The 17,082-nt window shown below is 48.5% G+C and overlaps 1 protein-coding gene across 1 annotated transcript in view; it reads left to right on the top strand.

Moving 5' to 3' along the window:
- Window positions 1-793, top strand: part of LOC140411510 (protein cornichon homolog 3-like) — a 302,547-nt gene extending 301,754 nt beyond the window's left edge. The window contains exon 5 of the mRNA XM_072500596.1: window positions 646-793. Coding sequence (XP_072356697.1) covers window positions 646-793 — 148 coding nt within the window. The remainder of the gene's footprint in view (window positions 1-645) is intronic.
- The last annotated feature ends 16,289 nt before the right edge of the window (window positions 794-17,082 follow it).

The following is a 17,082-nucleotide window of genomic DNA, read 5'->3' as shown; positions in this document are numbered from 1 at the left end:
CCAGCTCCGATCTCAGTCTCGCTCTTTCTCACTGTCTTTTTTTCTGACTGCTCTGTTCCAAGTCGCACTCTTTCGTAACCACCACTCATAATCCTTTCTGCGACCTCTGCACCCAATTCATAGATCATATCATAGAATTAACAGTGCAGAAGGAGGCCATTCGGCCCATCGAGTCTGCACCGGCTCTTGGAAAGAGCACCCTACCCAAGGTCAACACCTCCACCCTATCCCCATAACCCAGTAACCCCACCCAGCACTAAAGGCAATTTGGACACTAAGGGCAATTTATCATGGCCAATCCACCTAACCTGCACATCTTTGGACTGTGGGAGGAAACCGGAGCACCCGGAGGAAACCCACGCACACACGGGGAGGATGTGCAGACTCTGCACAGACAGTGACCCAAGCCGGAATCGAACCTGGACCCTGGAGCTGTGAAGCAATTGTGCTATCCACAATGCTACCGTGCTGCCCCCATTCAATGAATGCTGAGCTAAAGAAGGAGGGAGGAGGCAGGGGATGACCAGAAGATATGTTAAAGAGTTAAGGATTAAGGAGAAGAGTGATGTGGAGATGGGGGGGATTTGCAGAGGGAATTTTAATGAGGTAAATGCCAACAGGTGGTTTGCCTTTTGTGTGTTGCAGATATTTTCACAGCCCCACGGATAGTAACGAGTTAATGTATGAGCCAGCGACAGTGATGAATGAGGAGACCCTCAACTACTGCCAGAAGGAAGCCTGGTGCAAGATGTGCTTCTACCTGATGTCCTTTTTCTACTATCTGTATTGGTAAGGAGACATCTCACTGAGTCAGAGAGTGATTGAAAGGTGCTACACACTGGGGCTGGGAAAGACAATATTCCATCTCACTGAGTCAGAGAGTGATTGAAAGGTGCGACACACTGGGGCTGGGAAAGACAATATTCCAGCTCACTGAGTCAGAGAGTGATTGAAAGGTGCGACACACTGGGGCTGGGAAAGACAATATTCCATCTCACTGAGTCAGAGAGTGATTGAAAGGTGCGACACACTGGGGCTGGGAAAGACAATATTCCATCTGACTGAGTCAGAGAGTGATTGAAAGGTGCGACACACTGGGGCTGGGAAAGACAATATTCCATCTGACTGAGTCAGAGAGTGATTGAAAGGTGCGACACACTGGGGCTGGGAAAGACAATATTCCATCTCACTGAGTCAGAGAGTGATTGAAAGGTGCGACACACTGGGGCTGGGAAAGACAATATTCCATCTCACTGAGTCAGAGAGTGATTGAAAGGTGCGTCACACTGGGGCTGGGAAAGACAATATTCCATCTCACTGAGTCAGAGAGTGATTGAAAGGTGCGACACACTGGGGCTGGGAAAGACAATATTCCATCTCACTGAGTCAGAGAGTGATTGAAACGTGCGACACACTGGGGCTGGGAAAGACAGTATTCCATCTGACTGAGTCAGAGAGAGATTGAAAGGTGCGACACACTGGGGCTGGGAAAGACAATATTCCATCTCACTGAGTCAGAGAGTGATTGAAAGGTGCTACACACTGGGGCTGGGAAAGACAATATTCCAGCTCACTGAGTCAGAGAGTGATTGAAAGGTGTGACACACTGGGGCTGGGAAAGACAATATTCCATCTGACTGAGTCAGAGAGTGATTGAAAGGTGCGACACACTGGGGCTGGGAAAGACAATATTCCATCTGACTGAGTCAGAGAGTGATTGAAAGGTGCGACACACTGGGGCTGGGAAAGACAATATTCCAGCTCACTGAGTCAGAGAGTGATTGAAAGGTGCGACACACTGGGGCTGGGAAAGACAATATTCCATCTGACTGAGTCAGAGAGTGATTGAAAGGTGCGACACACTGGGGCTGGGAAAGACAATATTCCATCTCACTGAGTCAGAGAGTGATTGAAAGGTGCGACACACTGGGGCTGGGAAAGACAGTATTCCATCTGACTGAGTCAGAGAGTGATTGAAAGGTGCGACACACTGGGGCTGGGAAAGACAGTATTCCATCTCACTGAGTCAGAGAGTGATTGAAAGGTGCGACACACTGGGGCTGGGAAAGACAATATTCCATCTCACTGAGTCAGAGAGTGATTGAAAGGTGCGACACACTGGGGCTGGGAAAGACAATATTCCATCTGACTGAGTCAGAGAGTGATTGAAAGGTGCGACACACTGGGGCTGGGAAAGACAATATTCCATCTCACTGAGTCAGAGAGTGATTGAAAGGTGCGACACACTGGGGCTGGGAAAGACAATATTCCATCTGACTGAGTCAGAGAGTGATTGAAAGGTGCGACACACTGGGGCTGGGAAAGACAGTATTCCATCTGACTGAGTCAGAGAGAGATTGAAAGGTGCGACACACTGGGGCTGGGAAAGACAATATTCCAGCTCACTGAGTCAGAGAGTGATTGAAAGGTGTGACACACTGGGGCTGGGAAAGACAATATTCCATCTCACTGAGTCAGAGAGTGATTGAAAGGTGCGACACACTGGGGCTGGGAAAGACAATATTCCATCTGACTGAGTCAGAGAGTGATTGAAAGGTGCGACACACTGGGGCTGGGAAAGACAATATTCCATCTCACTGAGTCAGAGAGTGATTGAAATGTGCGACACACTGGGGCTGGGAAAGACAGTATTCCATCTCACTGAGTCAGAGAGTGATTGAAAGGTGCGACACACTGGGGCTGCGAAAGACAATATTCCATCTCACTGAGTCAGAGAGTGATTGAAAGGTGCGACACACTGGGGCTGGGAAAGACAATATTCCATCTCACTGAGTCAGAGAGTGATTGAAAGGTGCGACACACTGGGGCTGGGAAAGACAATATTCCATCTGACTGAGTCAGAGAGTGATTGAAAGGTGCGACACACTGGGGCTGGGAATGACAATATTCCATCTCACTGAGTCAGAGAGTGATTGAAAGGTGCGACACACTGGGGCTGGGAAAGACAATATTCCATCTCACTGAGTCAGAGAGTGATTGAAAGGTGCGACACACTGGGGCTGGGAAAGACAATATTCCATCTGACTGAGTCAGAGAGTGATTGAAAGCTGCGACACACTGGGGCTGGGAAAGACAATATTCCATCTCACTGAGTCAGAGAGTGATTGAAAGGTGCGACACACTGGGGCTGGGAATGACAATATTCCATCTCACTGAGTCAGAGAGTGATTGAAAGGTGCGACACACTGGGGCTGGGAAAGACAATATTCCATCTCACTGAGTCAGAGAGTGATTGAAAGGTGCGACACACTGGGGCTGGGAAAGACAATATTCCATCTGACTGAGTCAGAGAGTGATTGAAAGGTGCGACACACTGGGGCTGGGAAAGACAATATTCCATCTGACTGAGTCAGAGAGTGATTGAAAGGTGCGACACACTGGGGCTGGGAAAGACAATATTCCATCTGACTGAGTCAGAGAGTGATTGAAAGGTGCGACACACTGGGGCTGGGAAAGACAATATTCCATCTCACTGAGTCAGAGAGTGATTGAAAGGTGCGACACACTGGGGCTGGGAAAGACAATATTCCATCTCACTGAGTCAGAGAGTGATTGAAAGGTGCGACACACTGGGGCTGGGAAAGACAATATTCCATCTCACTGAGTCAGAGAGTGATTGAAAGGTGCGACACACTGGGGCTGGGAAAGACAATATTCCATCTGACTGAGTCAGAGAGTGATTGAAAGGTGCGACACACTGGGGCTGGGAAAGACAATATTCCATCTCACTGAGTCAGAGAGTGATTGAAAGGTGCGACACACTGGGGCTGGGAAAGACAATATTCCATCTCACTGAGTCAGAGAGTGATTGAAAGGTGCGACACACTGGGGCTGGGAAAGACAATATTCCATCTGACTGAGTCAGAGAGTGATTGAAAGGTGCGACACACTGGGGCTGGGAAAGACAATATTCCATCTGACTGAGTCAGAGAGTGATTGAAAGGTGCGACACACTGGGGCTGGGAATGACAATATTCCATCTCACTGAGTCAGAGAGTGATTGAAAGGTGCGACACACTGGGGCTGGGAAAGACAATATTCCATCTGACTGAGTCAGAGAGTGATTGAAAGGAGCGACACACTGGGGCTGGGAAAGACAATATTCCATCTGACTGAGTCAGAGAGTGATTGAAAGGTGCGACACACTGGGGCTGGGAAAGACAGTATTCCATCTGACTGAGTCAGAGAGTGATTGAAAGGTGCGTCACACTGGGGCTGGGAAAGACAATATTCCATCTGACTGAGTCAGAGAGTGATTGAAAGGTGCGACACACTGGGGCTGGGAAAGACAATATTCCATCTGACTGAGTCAGAGAGTGATTGAAAGGTGCGACACACTGGGGCTGGGAAAGACAATATTCCATCTGACTGAGTCAGAGAGTGATTGAAAGGTGCGACACACTGGGGCTGGGAAAGACAATATTCCATCTCACTGAGTCAGAGAGTGATTGAAAGGTGCGACACACTGGGGCTGGGAAAGACAATATTCCATCTCACTGAATCAGAGAGTGATTGAAAGGTGCGACACACTGGGGCTGGGAAAGACAATATTCCATCTCACTGAGTCAGAGAGAGATTGAAAGGTGCGTCACACTGGGGCTGGGAAAGACAATATTCCATCTCACTGAGTCAGAGAGTGATTGAAAGGTGCGACACACTGGGGCTGGGAAAGACAATATTCCATCTCACTGAGTCAGAGAGTGATTGAAAGGTGCGACACACTGGGGCTGGGAAAGACAATATTCCAGCTCACTGAGTCAGAGAGTGATTGAAAGGTGTGACACACTGGGGCTGGGAAAGACAATATTCCATCTGACTGAGTCAGAGAGTGATTGAAACGTGCGACACACTGGGGCTGGGAAAGACAATATTCCATCTGACTGAGTCAGAGAGTGATTGAAAGGTGCGACACACTGGGGCTGGGAAAGACAATATTCCATCTCACTGAGTCAGAGAGTGATTGAAAGGTGCTACACACTGGGGCTGGGAAAGACAATATTCCAGCTCACTGAGTCAGAGAGTGATTGAAAGGTGTGACACACTGGGGCTGGGAAAGACAATATTCCATCTGACTGAGTCAGAGAGTGATTGAAAGGTGCGACACACTGGGGCTGGGAAAGACAATATTCCAGCTCACTGAGCCAGAGAGTGATTGAAAGGTGCGACACACTGGGGCTGGGAAAGACAATATTCCATCTGACTGAGTCAGAGAGTGATTGAAAGGTGCGACACACTGGGGCTGGGAAAGACAATATTCCATCTGACTGAGTCAGAGAGTGATTGAAAGGTGCGACACACTGGGGCTGGGAAAGACAATATTCCATCTGACTGAGTCAGAGAGTGATTGAAAGGTGCGACACACTGGGGCTGGGAAAGACAATATTCCATCTCACTGAGTCAGAGAGTGATTGAAAGGTGCTACACACTGGGGCTGGGAAAGACAATATTCCATCTCACTGAGTCAGAGAGTGATTGAAAGGTGCGACACACTGGGGCTGGGAAAGACAATATTCCATCTGACTGAGTCAGAGAGTGATTGAAAGGTGCGACACACTGGGGCTGGGAAAGACAATATTACATCTGACTGAGTCAGAGAGTGATTGAAAGGTGCGACACACTGGGGCTGGGAAAGACAATATTCCATCTGACTGAGTCAGAGAGTGATTGAAAGGTGCGACACACTGGGGCTGGGAAAGACAATATTCCATCTCACTGAGTCAGAGAGTGATTGAAAGGTGCGACACACTGGGGCTGGGAAAGACAATATTCCATCTCACTGAGTCAGAGAGAGATTGAAAGGTGCGACACACTGGGGCTGGGAAAGACAATATTCCAGCTCACTGAGTCAGAGAGTGATTGAAAGGTGTGACACACTGGGGCTGGGAAAGACAATATTCCATCTGACTGAGTCAGAGAGTGATTGAAAGGTGCGACACACTGGGGCTGGGAAAGACAATATTCCATCTGACTGAGTCAGAGAGTGATTGAAAGGTGCGACACACTGGGGCTGGGAAAGACAATATTCCATCTGACTGAGTCAGAGAGTGATTGAAAGGTGCGACACACTGGTGCTGGGAATGACAATATTCCATCTCACTGAGTCAGAGAGTGATTGAAAGGTGCGACACACTGGGGCTGGGAAAGACAATATTCCATCTCACTGAGTCAGAGAGTGATTGAAAGGTGCGACACACTGGGGCTGGGAAAGACAATATTCCATCTCACTGAGTCAGAGAGTGATTGAAAGGTGCGACACACTGGGGCTGGGAAAGACAATATTCCATCTGACTGAGTCAGAGAGTGATTGAAAGGTGCGACACACTGGGGCTGGGAAAGACAATATTCCATCTGACTGAGTCAGAGAGTGATTGAAAGGTGCGACACACTGGGGCTGGGAAAGACAATATTCCATCTCACTGAGTCAGAGAGTGATTGAAAGGTGCGACACACTGGGGCTGGGAATGACAATATTCCATCTCACTGAGTCAGAGAGTGATTGAAAGGTGCGACACACTGGGGCTGGGAAAGACAATATTCCATCTCACTGAGTCAGAGAGTGATTGAAAGGTGCGACACACTGGGGCTGGGAAAGACAATATTCCATCTGACTGAGTCAGAGAGTGATTGAAAGGTGCGACACACTGGGGCTGGGAAAGACAATATTCCATCTCACTGAGTCAGAGAGTGATTGAAAGGTGCGACACACTGGGGCTGGGAAAGACAATATTCCATCTGACTGAGTCAGAGAGTGATTGAAAGGTGCGACACACTGGGGCTGGGAAAGACAATATTCCATCTCACTGAGTCAGAGAGTGATTGAAAGGTGCGACACACTGGGGCTGGGAAAGACAATATTCCATCTCACTGAGTCAGAGAGTGATTGAAAGGTGCGACACACTGGGGCTGGGAAAGACAATATTCCGTCTCACTGAGTCAGAGAGTGATTGAAAGGTGCGACACACTGGGGCTGGGAAAGACAATATTCCATCTGACTGAGTCAGAGAGTGATTGAAAGGTGCGACACACTGGGGCTGGGAAAGACAATATTCCATCTGACTGAGTCAGAGAGTGATTGAAAGGTGCGACACACTGGGGCTGGGAAAGACAATATTCCATCTCACTGAGTCAGAGAGTGATTGAAAGGTGCGACACACTGGGGCTGGGAATGACAATATTCCATCTCACTGAGTCAGAGAGTGATTGAAAGGTGCGACACACTGGGGCTGGGAAAGACAATATTCCATCTCACTGAGTCAGAGAGTGATTGAAAGGTGCGACACACTGGGGCTGGGAAAGACAATATTCCATCTGACTGAGTCAGAGAGTGATTGAAAGGTGCGACACACTGGGGCTGGGAAAGACAATATTCCATCTCACTGAGTCAGAGAGTGATTGAAAGGTGCGACACACTGGGGCTGGGAAAGACAATATTCCATCTGACTGAGTCAGAGAGTGATTGAAAGGTGCGACACACTGGGGCTGGGAAAGACAATATTCCATCTCACTGAGTCAGAGAGTGATTGAAAGGTGCGACACACTGGGGCTGGGAAAGACAATATTCCATCTGACTGAGTCAGAGAGTGATTGAAAGGTGCGACACACTGGGGCTGGGAAAGACAATATTCCATCTGACTGAGTCAGAGAGTGATTGAAAGGTGCGACACACTGGGGCTGGGAAAGACAATATTCCATCTGACTGAGTCAGAGAGTGATTGAAAGGTGCGACACACTGGGGCTGGGAATGACAATATTCCATCTCACTGAGTCAGAGAGTGATTGAAAGGTGCGACACACTGGGGCTGGGAAAGACAATATTCCATCTGACTGAGTCAGAGAGTGATTGAAAGGAGCGACACACTGGGGCTGGGAAAGACAATATTCCATCTGACTGAGTCAGAGAGTGATTGAAAGGTGCGACACACTGGGGCTGGGAAAGACAGTATTCCATCTGACTGAGTCAGAGAGTGATTGAAAGGTGCGTCACACTGGGGCTGGGAAAGACAATATTCCATCTCACTGAGTCAGAGAGTGATTGAAAGGTGCGACACACTGGGGCTGGGAAAGACAATATTCCATCTGACTGAGTCAGAGAGTGATTGAAAGGTGCGACACACTGGGGCTGGGAAAGACAATATTCCATCTGACTGAGTCAGAGAGTGATTGAAAGGTGCGACACACTGGGGCTGGGAAAGACAATATTCCATCTCACTGAGTCAGAGAGTGATTGAAAGGTGCGACACACTGGGGCTGGGAAAGACAATATTCCATCTGACTGAGTCAGAGAGTGATTGAAAGGTGCGACACACTGGGGCTGGGAAAGACAATATTCCATCTCACTGAATCAGAGAGTGATTGAAAGGTGCGACACACTGGGGCTGGGAAAGACAATATTCCATCTCACTGAGTCAGAGAGAGATTGAAAGGTGCGTCACACTGGGGCTGGGAAAGACAATATTCCATCTCACTGAGTCAGAGAGTGATTGAAAGGTGCGACACACTGGGGCTGGGAAAGACAATATTCCATCTGACTGAGTCAGAGAGTGATTGAAAGGTGCGTCACACTGGGGCTGGGAAAGACAATATTCCATCTCACTGAGTCAGAGAGTGATTGAAAGGTGCGACACACTGGGGCTGGGAAAGACAATATTCCATCTGACTGAGTCAGAGAGTGATTGAAAGGTGCGACACACTGGGGCTGGGAAAGACAATATTCCAGCTCACTGAGTCAGAGAGTGATTGAAAGGTGCGGCACACTGGGGCTGGGAAAGACAATATTCCATCTCACTGAGTCAGAGAGTGATTGAAAGGTGCGACACACTGGGGCTGGGAAAGACAATATTCCAGCTCACTGAGTCAGAGAGTGATTGAAAGGTGCGTCACACTGGGGCTGGGAAAGACAATATTCCATCTCACTGAGTCAGAGAGTGATTGAAAGGTGCGACACACTGGGGCTGGGAAAGACAATATTCCATCTGACTGAGTCAGAGAGTGATTGAAAGGTGCGACACACTGGGGCTGGGAAAGACAATATTCCATCTGACTGAGTCAGAGAGTGATTGAAAGGTGCGACACACTGGGGCTGGGAAAGACAATATTCCATCTGACTGAGTCAGAGAGTGATTGAAAGGTGCGACACACTGGGGCTGGGAAAGACAATATTCCATCTCACTGAGTCAGAGAGTGATTGAAAGGTGCGACACACTGGGGCTGGGAAAGACAATATTCCATCTGACTGAGTCAGAGAGTGATTGAAAGGTGCGACACACTGGGGCTGGGAAAGACAATATTCCATCTCACTGAATCAGAGAGTGATTGAAAGGTGCGACACACTGGGGCTGGGAAAGACAATATTCCATCTCACTGAGTCAGAGAGAGATTGAAAGGTGCGTCACACTGGGGCTGGGAAAGACAATATTCCATCTCACTGAGTCAGAGAGTGATTGAAAGGTGCGACACACTGGGGCTGGGAAAGACAATATTCCATCTGACTGAGTCAGAGAGTGATTGAAAGGTGCGACACACTGGGGCTGGGAAAGACAATATTCCATCTGACTGAGTCAGAGAGTGATTGAAAGGTGCGACACACTGGGGCTGGGAAAGACAATATTCCATCTCACTGAGTCAGAGAGTGATTGAAAGGTGCGTCACACTGGGGCCGGGAAAGACAATATTCCATCTCACTGAGTCAGAGAGTGATTGAAAGGTGCGACACACTGGGGCTGGGAAAGACAATATTCCATCTGACTGAGTCAGAGAGTGATTGAAAGGTGCGACACACTGGGGCTGGGAAAGACAATATTCCATCTGACTGAGTCAGAGAGTGATTGAAAGGTGCGACACACTGGGGCTGGGAAAGACAATATTCCATCTGACTGAGTCAGAGAGTGATTGAAAGGTGCGACACACTGGGGCTGGGAAAGACAATATTCCATCTCACTGAGTCAGAGAGTGATTGAAAGGTGCGACACACTGGGGCTGGGAAAGACAATATTCCATCTGACTGAGTCAGAGAGTGATTGAAAGGTGCGACACACTGGGGCTGGGAAAGACAATATTCCATCTCACTGAGTCAGAGAGTGATTGAAAGGTGCGACACACTGGGGCTGGGAAAGACAATATTCCATCTCACTGAGTCAGAGAGTGATTGAAAGGTGCGACACACTGGGGCTGGGAAAGACAATATTCCATCTGACTGAGTCAGAGAGTGATTGAAAGGTGCGACACACTGGGGCTGGGAAAGACAATATTCCATCTGACTGAGTCAGAGAGTGATTGAAAGGTGCGACACACTGGGGCTGGGAAAGACAATATTCCATCTGACTGAGTCAGAGAGTGATTGAAAGGTGCGACACACTGGGGCTGGGAAAGACAATATTCCATCTGACTGAGTCAGAGAGTGATTGAAAGGTGCGTCACACTGGGGCTGGGAAAGACAATATTCCATCTCACTGAGTCAGAGAGTGATTGAAAGGTGCGACACAGTGGGGCTGGGAAAGACAATATTCCATCTCACTGAGTCAGAGAGTGATTGAAAGGTGCGACACACTGGGGCTGGGAAAAACAATATTCCATCTGACTGAGTCAGAGAGTGATTGAAAGGTGCTACACACAGGGGCTGGGAAAGACAATATTCCATCTGACTGAGTCAGAGAGTGATTGAAAGGTGCGACACACTGGGGCTGGGAAAGACAATATTCCATCTGACTGAGTCAGAGAGTGATTGAATGGTCCGACACACTGGGGCTGGGAAAGACAGTATTCCATCTGACTGAGTCAGAGAGTGATTGAAAGGTGCGACACACTGGGGCTGGGAAAGACAATATTCCATCTCACTGAGTCAGAGAGTGATTGAAAGGTGAGACACACTGGGGCTGGGAAAGACAATATTCCATCTCACTGAGTCAGAGAGTGATTGAAAGGTGCGACACACTGGGGCTGGGAAAGACAATATTCCATCTGACTGAGTCCGAGAGTGATTGAAAGGTGCGACACACTGGGGCTGGGAAAAACAATATTCCATCTGACTGAGTCAGAGAGTGATTGAAAGGTGCTACACACAGGGGCTGGGAAAGACAATATTCCATCTGACTGAGTCAGAGAGTGATTGAAAGGTGCGACACACTGGGGCTGGGAAAGACAATATTCCATCTGACTGAGTCAGAGAGTGATTGAAAGGTGCTACACACAGGGGCTGGGAAAGACAGTATTCCATCTGACTGAGTCAGAGAGTGATTGAAAGGTGCGACACACTGGGGCTGGGAAAGACAATATTCCATCTCACTGAGTCAGAGAGTGATTGAAAGGTGCGACACACTGGGGCTGGGAAAGACAATATTCCATCTGACTGAGTCAGAGAGTGATTGAAAGGTGCTACACACTGGGGCTGGGAAAGACAATATTCCATCTCACTGAGTCAGAGAGTGATTGAAAGGTGCTACACACTGGGGCTGGGAAAGACAATATTCCATCTGACTGAGTCAGAGAGTGATTGAAAGGTGCGACACACTGGGGCTGGGAATGACAATATTCCATCTCACTGAGTCAGAGAGTGATTGAAAGGTGCGACACACTGGGGCTGGGAAAGACAATATTCCATCTGACTGAGTCAGAGAGTGATTGAAAGGAGCGACACACTGGGGCTGGGAAAGACAATATTCCATCTGACTGAGTCAGAGAGTGATTGAAAGGTGCGACACACTGGGGCTGGGAAAGACAGTATTCCATCTGACTGAGTCAGAGAGTGATTGAAAGGTGCGTCACACTGGGGCTGGGAAAGACAATATTCCATCTCACTGAGTCAGAGAGTGATTGAAAGGTGCGACACACTGGGGCTGGGAAAGACAATATTCCATCTGACTGAGTCAGAGAGTGATTGAAAGGTGCGACACACTGGGGCTGGGAAAGACAATATTCCATCTGACTGAGTCAGAGAGTGATTGAAAGGTGCGACACACTGGGGCTGGGAAAGACAATATTCCATCTCACTGAGTCAGAGAGTGATTGAAAGGTGCGACACACTGGGGCTGGGAAAGACAATATTCCATCTGACTGAGTCAGAGAGTGATTGAAAGGTGCGACACACTGGGGCTGGGAAAGACAATATTCCATCTCACTGAATCAGAGAGTGATTGAAAGGTGCGACACACTGGGGCTGGGAAAGACAATATTCCATCTCACTGAGTCAGAGAGAGATTGAAAGGTGCGTCACACTGGGGCTGGGAAAGACAATATTCCATCTCACTGAGTCAGAGAGTGATTGAAAGGTGCGACACACTGGGGCTGGGAAAGACAATATTCCATCTGACTGAGTCAGAGAGTGATTGAAAGGTGCGTCACACTGGGGCTGGGAAAGACAATATTCCATCTCACTGAGTCAGAGAGTGATTGAAAGGTGCGACACACTGGGGCTGGGAAAGACAATATTCCATCTGACTGAGTCAGAGAGTGATTGAAAGGTGCGACACACTGGGGCTGGGAAAGACAATATTCCAGCTCACTGAGTCAGAGAGTGATTGAAAGGTGCGGCACACTGGGGCTGGGAAAGACAATATTCCATCTCACTGAGTCAGAGAGTGATTGAAAGGTGCGACACACTGGGGCTGGGAAAGACAATATTCCAGCTCACTGAGTCAGAGAGTGATTGAAAGGTGCGTCACACTGGGGCTGGGAAAGACAATATTCCATCTCACTGAGTCAGAGAGTGATTGAAAGGTGCGACACACTGGGGCTGGGAAAGACAATATTCCATCTGACTGAGTCAGAGAGTGATTGAAAGGTGCGACACACTGGGGCTGGGAAAGACAATATTCCATCTGACTGAGTCAGAGAGTGATTGAAAGGTGCGACACACTGGGGCTGGGAAAGACAATATTCCATCTGACTGAGTCAGAGAGTGATTGAAAGGTGCGACACACTGGGGCTGGGAAAGACAATATTCCATCTCACTGAGTCAGAGAGTGATTGAAAGGTGCGACACACTGGGGCTGGGAAAGACAATATTCCATCTGACTGAGTCAGAGAGTGATTGAAAGGTGCGACACACTGGGGCTGGGAAAGACAATATTCCATCTCACTGAATCAGAGAGTGATTGAAAGGTGCGACACACTGGGGCTGGGAAAGACAATATTCCATCTCACTGAGTCAGAGAGAGATTGAAAGGTGCGTCACACTGGGGCTGGGAAAGACAATATTCCATCTCACTGAGTCAGAGAGTGATTGAAAGGTGCGACACACTGGGGCTGGGAAAGACAATATTCCATCTGACTGAGTCAGAGAGTGATTGAAAGGTGCGACACACTGGGGCTGGGAAAGACAATATTCCATCTGACTGAGTCAGAGAGTGATTGAAAGGTGCGACACACTGGGGCTGGGAAAGACAATATTCCATCTCACTGAGTCAGAGAGTGATTGAAAGGTGCGTCACACTGGGGCCGGGAAAGACAATATTCCATCTCACTGAGTCAGAGAGTGATTGAAAGGTGCGACACACTGGGGCTGGGAAAGACAATATTCCATCTGACTGAGTCAGAGAGTGATTGAAAGGTGCGACACACTGGGGCTGGGAAAGACAATATTCCATCTGACTGAGTCAGAGAGTGATTGAAAGGTGCGACACACTGGGGCTGGGAAAGACAATATTCCATCTGACTGAGTCAGAGAGTGATTGAAAGGTGCGACACACTGGGGCTGGGAAAGACAATATTCCATCTCACTGAGTCAGAGAGTGATTGAAAGGTGCGACACACTGGGGCTGGGAAAGACAATATTCCATCTGACTGAGTCAGAGAGTGATTGAAAGGTGCGACACACTGGGGCTGGGAAAGACAATATTCCATCTCACTGAGTCAGAGAGTGATTGAAAGGTGCGACACACTGGGGCTGGGAAAGACAATATTCCATCTCACTGAGTCAGAGAGTGATTGAAAGGTGCGACACACTGGGGCTGGGAAAGACAATATTCCATCTGACTGAGTCAGAGAGTGATTGAAAGGTGCGACACACTGGGGCTGGGAAAGACAATATTCCATCTGACTGAGTCAGAGAGTGATTGAAAGGTGCGACACACTGGGGCTGGGAAAGACAATATTCCATCTGACTGAGTCAGAGAGTGATTGAAAGGTGCGACACACTGGGGCTGGGAAAGACAATATTCCATCTGACTGAGTCAGAGAGTGATTGAAAGGTGCGTCACACTGGGGCTGGGAAAGACAATATTCCATCTCACTGAGTCAGAGAGTGATTGAAAGGTGCGACACAGTGGGGCTGGGAAAGACAATATTCCATCTCACTGAGTCAGAGAGTGATTGAAAGGTGCGACACACTGGGGCTGGGAAAAACAATATTCCATCTGACTGAGTCAGAGAGTGATTGAAAGGTGCTACACACAGGGGCTGGGAAAGACAATATTCCATCTGACTGAGTCAGAGAGTGATTGAAAGGTGCGACACACTGGGGCTGGGAAAGACAATATTCCATCTGACTGAGTCAGAGAGTGATTGAATGGTCCGACACACTGGGGCTGGGAAAGACAGTATTCCATCTGACTGAGTCAGAGAGTGATTGAAAGGTGCGACACACTGGGGCTGGGAAAGACAATATTCCATCTCACTGAGTCAGAGAGTGATTGAAAGGTGAGACACACTGGGGCTGGGAAAGACAATATTCCATCTCACTGAGTCAGAGAGTGATTGAAAGGTGCGACACACTGGGGCTGGGAAAGACAATATTCCATCTGACTGAGTCCGAGAGTGATTGAAAGGTGCGACACACTGGGGCTGGGAAAAACAATATTCCATCTGACTGAGTCAGAGAGTGATTGAAAGGTGCTACACACAGGGGCTGGGAAAGACAATATTCCATCTGACTGAGTCAGAGAGTGATTGAAAGGTGCGACACACTGGGGCTGGGAAAGACAATATTCCATCTGACTGAGTCAGAGAGTGATTGAAAGGTGCTACACACAGGGGCTGGGAAAGACAGTATTCCATCTGACTGAGTCAGAGAGTGATTGAAAGGTGCGACACACTGGGGCTGGGAAAGACAATATTCCATCTCACTGAGTCAGAGAGTGATTGAAAGGTGCGACACACTGGGGCTGGGAAAGACAATATTCCATCTGACTGAGTCAGAGAGTGATTGAAAGGTGCTACACACTGGGGCTGGGAAAGACAATATTCCATCTCACTGAGTCAGAGAGTGATTGAAAGGTGCTACACACTGGGGCTGGGAAAGACAATATTCCATCTGACTGAGTCAGAGAGTGATTGAAAGGTGCGACACACTGGGGCTGGGAAAGACAATATTCCATCTGACTGAGTCAGAGAGTGATTGAAAGGTGCGACACACTGGGGCTGGGAAAGACAGTATTCCATCTGACTGAGTCAGAGAGTGATTGAAAGGTGCGACACACTGGGACTGGGAAAGACAGTATTCCATCTGACTGAGTCAGAGACTGATTGAAAGGTGCGACACACTGGGGCTGGGAAAGACAATATTCCATCTGACTGAGTCAGAGAGTGATTGAAAGGTGCGACACACTGGGGCTGGGAAAGACAATATTTCATCTCACTGAGTCAGAGACTGATTGAAAGGTGCGACACACTGGGGCTGGGAAAGACAATATTCCATCTGACTGAGTCAGAGAGTGATTGAAAGGTGCGACACACTGGGGCTGGGAAAGACAATATTCCATCTGACTGAGTCAGAGAGTGATTGAAAGGTGCGGCACACTGGGGCTGGGAAAGACAATATTCCATCTGACTGAGTCAGAGAGTGATTGAAAGGTGCGACACACTGGGGCTGGGAAAGACAATATTCCATCTGACTGAGTCAGAGAGTGATTGAAAGGTGCGGCACACTGGGGCTGGGAAAGACAATATTCCATCTCACTGAGTCAGAGAGTGATTGAAAGGTGCGACACACTGGGGCTGGGAAAGACAATATTCCATCTCACTGAGTCAGAGAGTGATTGAAAGGTGCGACACACTGGGGCTGGGAAAGACAATATTCCATCTGACTGAGTCAGAGAGTGATTGAAAGGTGCGACACACTGGGGCTGGGAAAGACAATATTCCATCTCACTGAGTCAGAGAGTGATTGAAAGGTGCGACACACTGGGGCTGGGAAAGACAATATTCCATCTGATTGAGTCAGAGAGTGATTGAAAGGTGCGACACACTGGGGCTGGGAAAGACAATATTCCATCTGACTGAGTCAGAGAGTGATTGAAAGGTGCGACACACTGGGGCTGGGAAAGACAATATTCCATCTCACAGAGTCAGAGAGTGATTGAAAGGTGCGACACACTGGGGCTGGGAAAGACAATATTCCATCTGACTGAGTCAGAGAGTGATTGAAAGGTGCGACACACTGGGGCTGGGAAAGACAATATTCCATCTGACTGAGTCAGAGAGTGATTGAAAGGTGCGACACACCGGGGCTGGGAAAGACAATATTCCATCTGACTGAGTCAGAGAGTGATTGAAAGGTGCGACACACTGGGGCTGGGAAAGACAATATTCCATCTGACTGAGTCAGAGAGAGATTGAAAGGTGCGACACACTGGGGCTGGGAAAGACAATATTCCATCTGACTGAGTCAGAGAGAGATTGAAAGGTGCGACACACTGGGGCTGGGAAAGACAATATTCCATCTGACTGAGTCAGAGAGTGATTGAAAGGTGCGACACACTGGGGCTGGGAAAGACAATATTCCATCTGACTGAGTCAGAGAGTGATTGAAAGGTGCGACACACTGGGGCTGGGAAAGACAATATTCCATCTGACTGAGTCAGAGAGTGATTGAAAGGTGCGACACACTGGGGCTGGGAAAGACAATATTCCATCTGACTGAGTCCGAGAGTGATTGAAAGGTGCGACACACTGGGGCTGGGAAAGACAATATTCCATCTCACTGAGTCAGAGAGTGATTGAAAGGTGCGACACACTGGGGCTGCGAAAGACAGTGTTCCATCTGACTGAGTCAGAGAGTGATTGAAAGGTGCGACACACTGGGGCTGGGAAAGACAATATTCCATCTGACTGAGTCAGAGAGTGATTGAA

Source organism: Scyliorhinus torazame, chromosome 4, assembly GCF_047496885.1.
Source record: "Scyliorhinus torazame isolate Kashiwa2021f chromosome 4, sScyTor2.1, whole genome shotgun sequence".
NCBI classification, from domain to species: Eukaryota; Metazoa; Chordata; class Chondrichthyes; order Carcharhiniformes; family Scyliorhinidae; genus Scyliorhinus; species Scyliorhinus torazame.
This window is presented reverse-complemented; position numbering and strand designations above follow the sequence as displayed.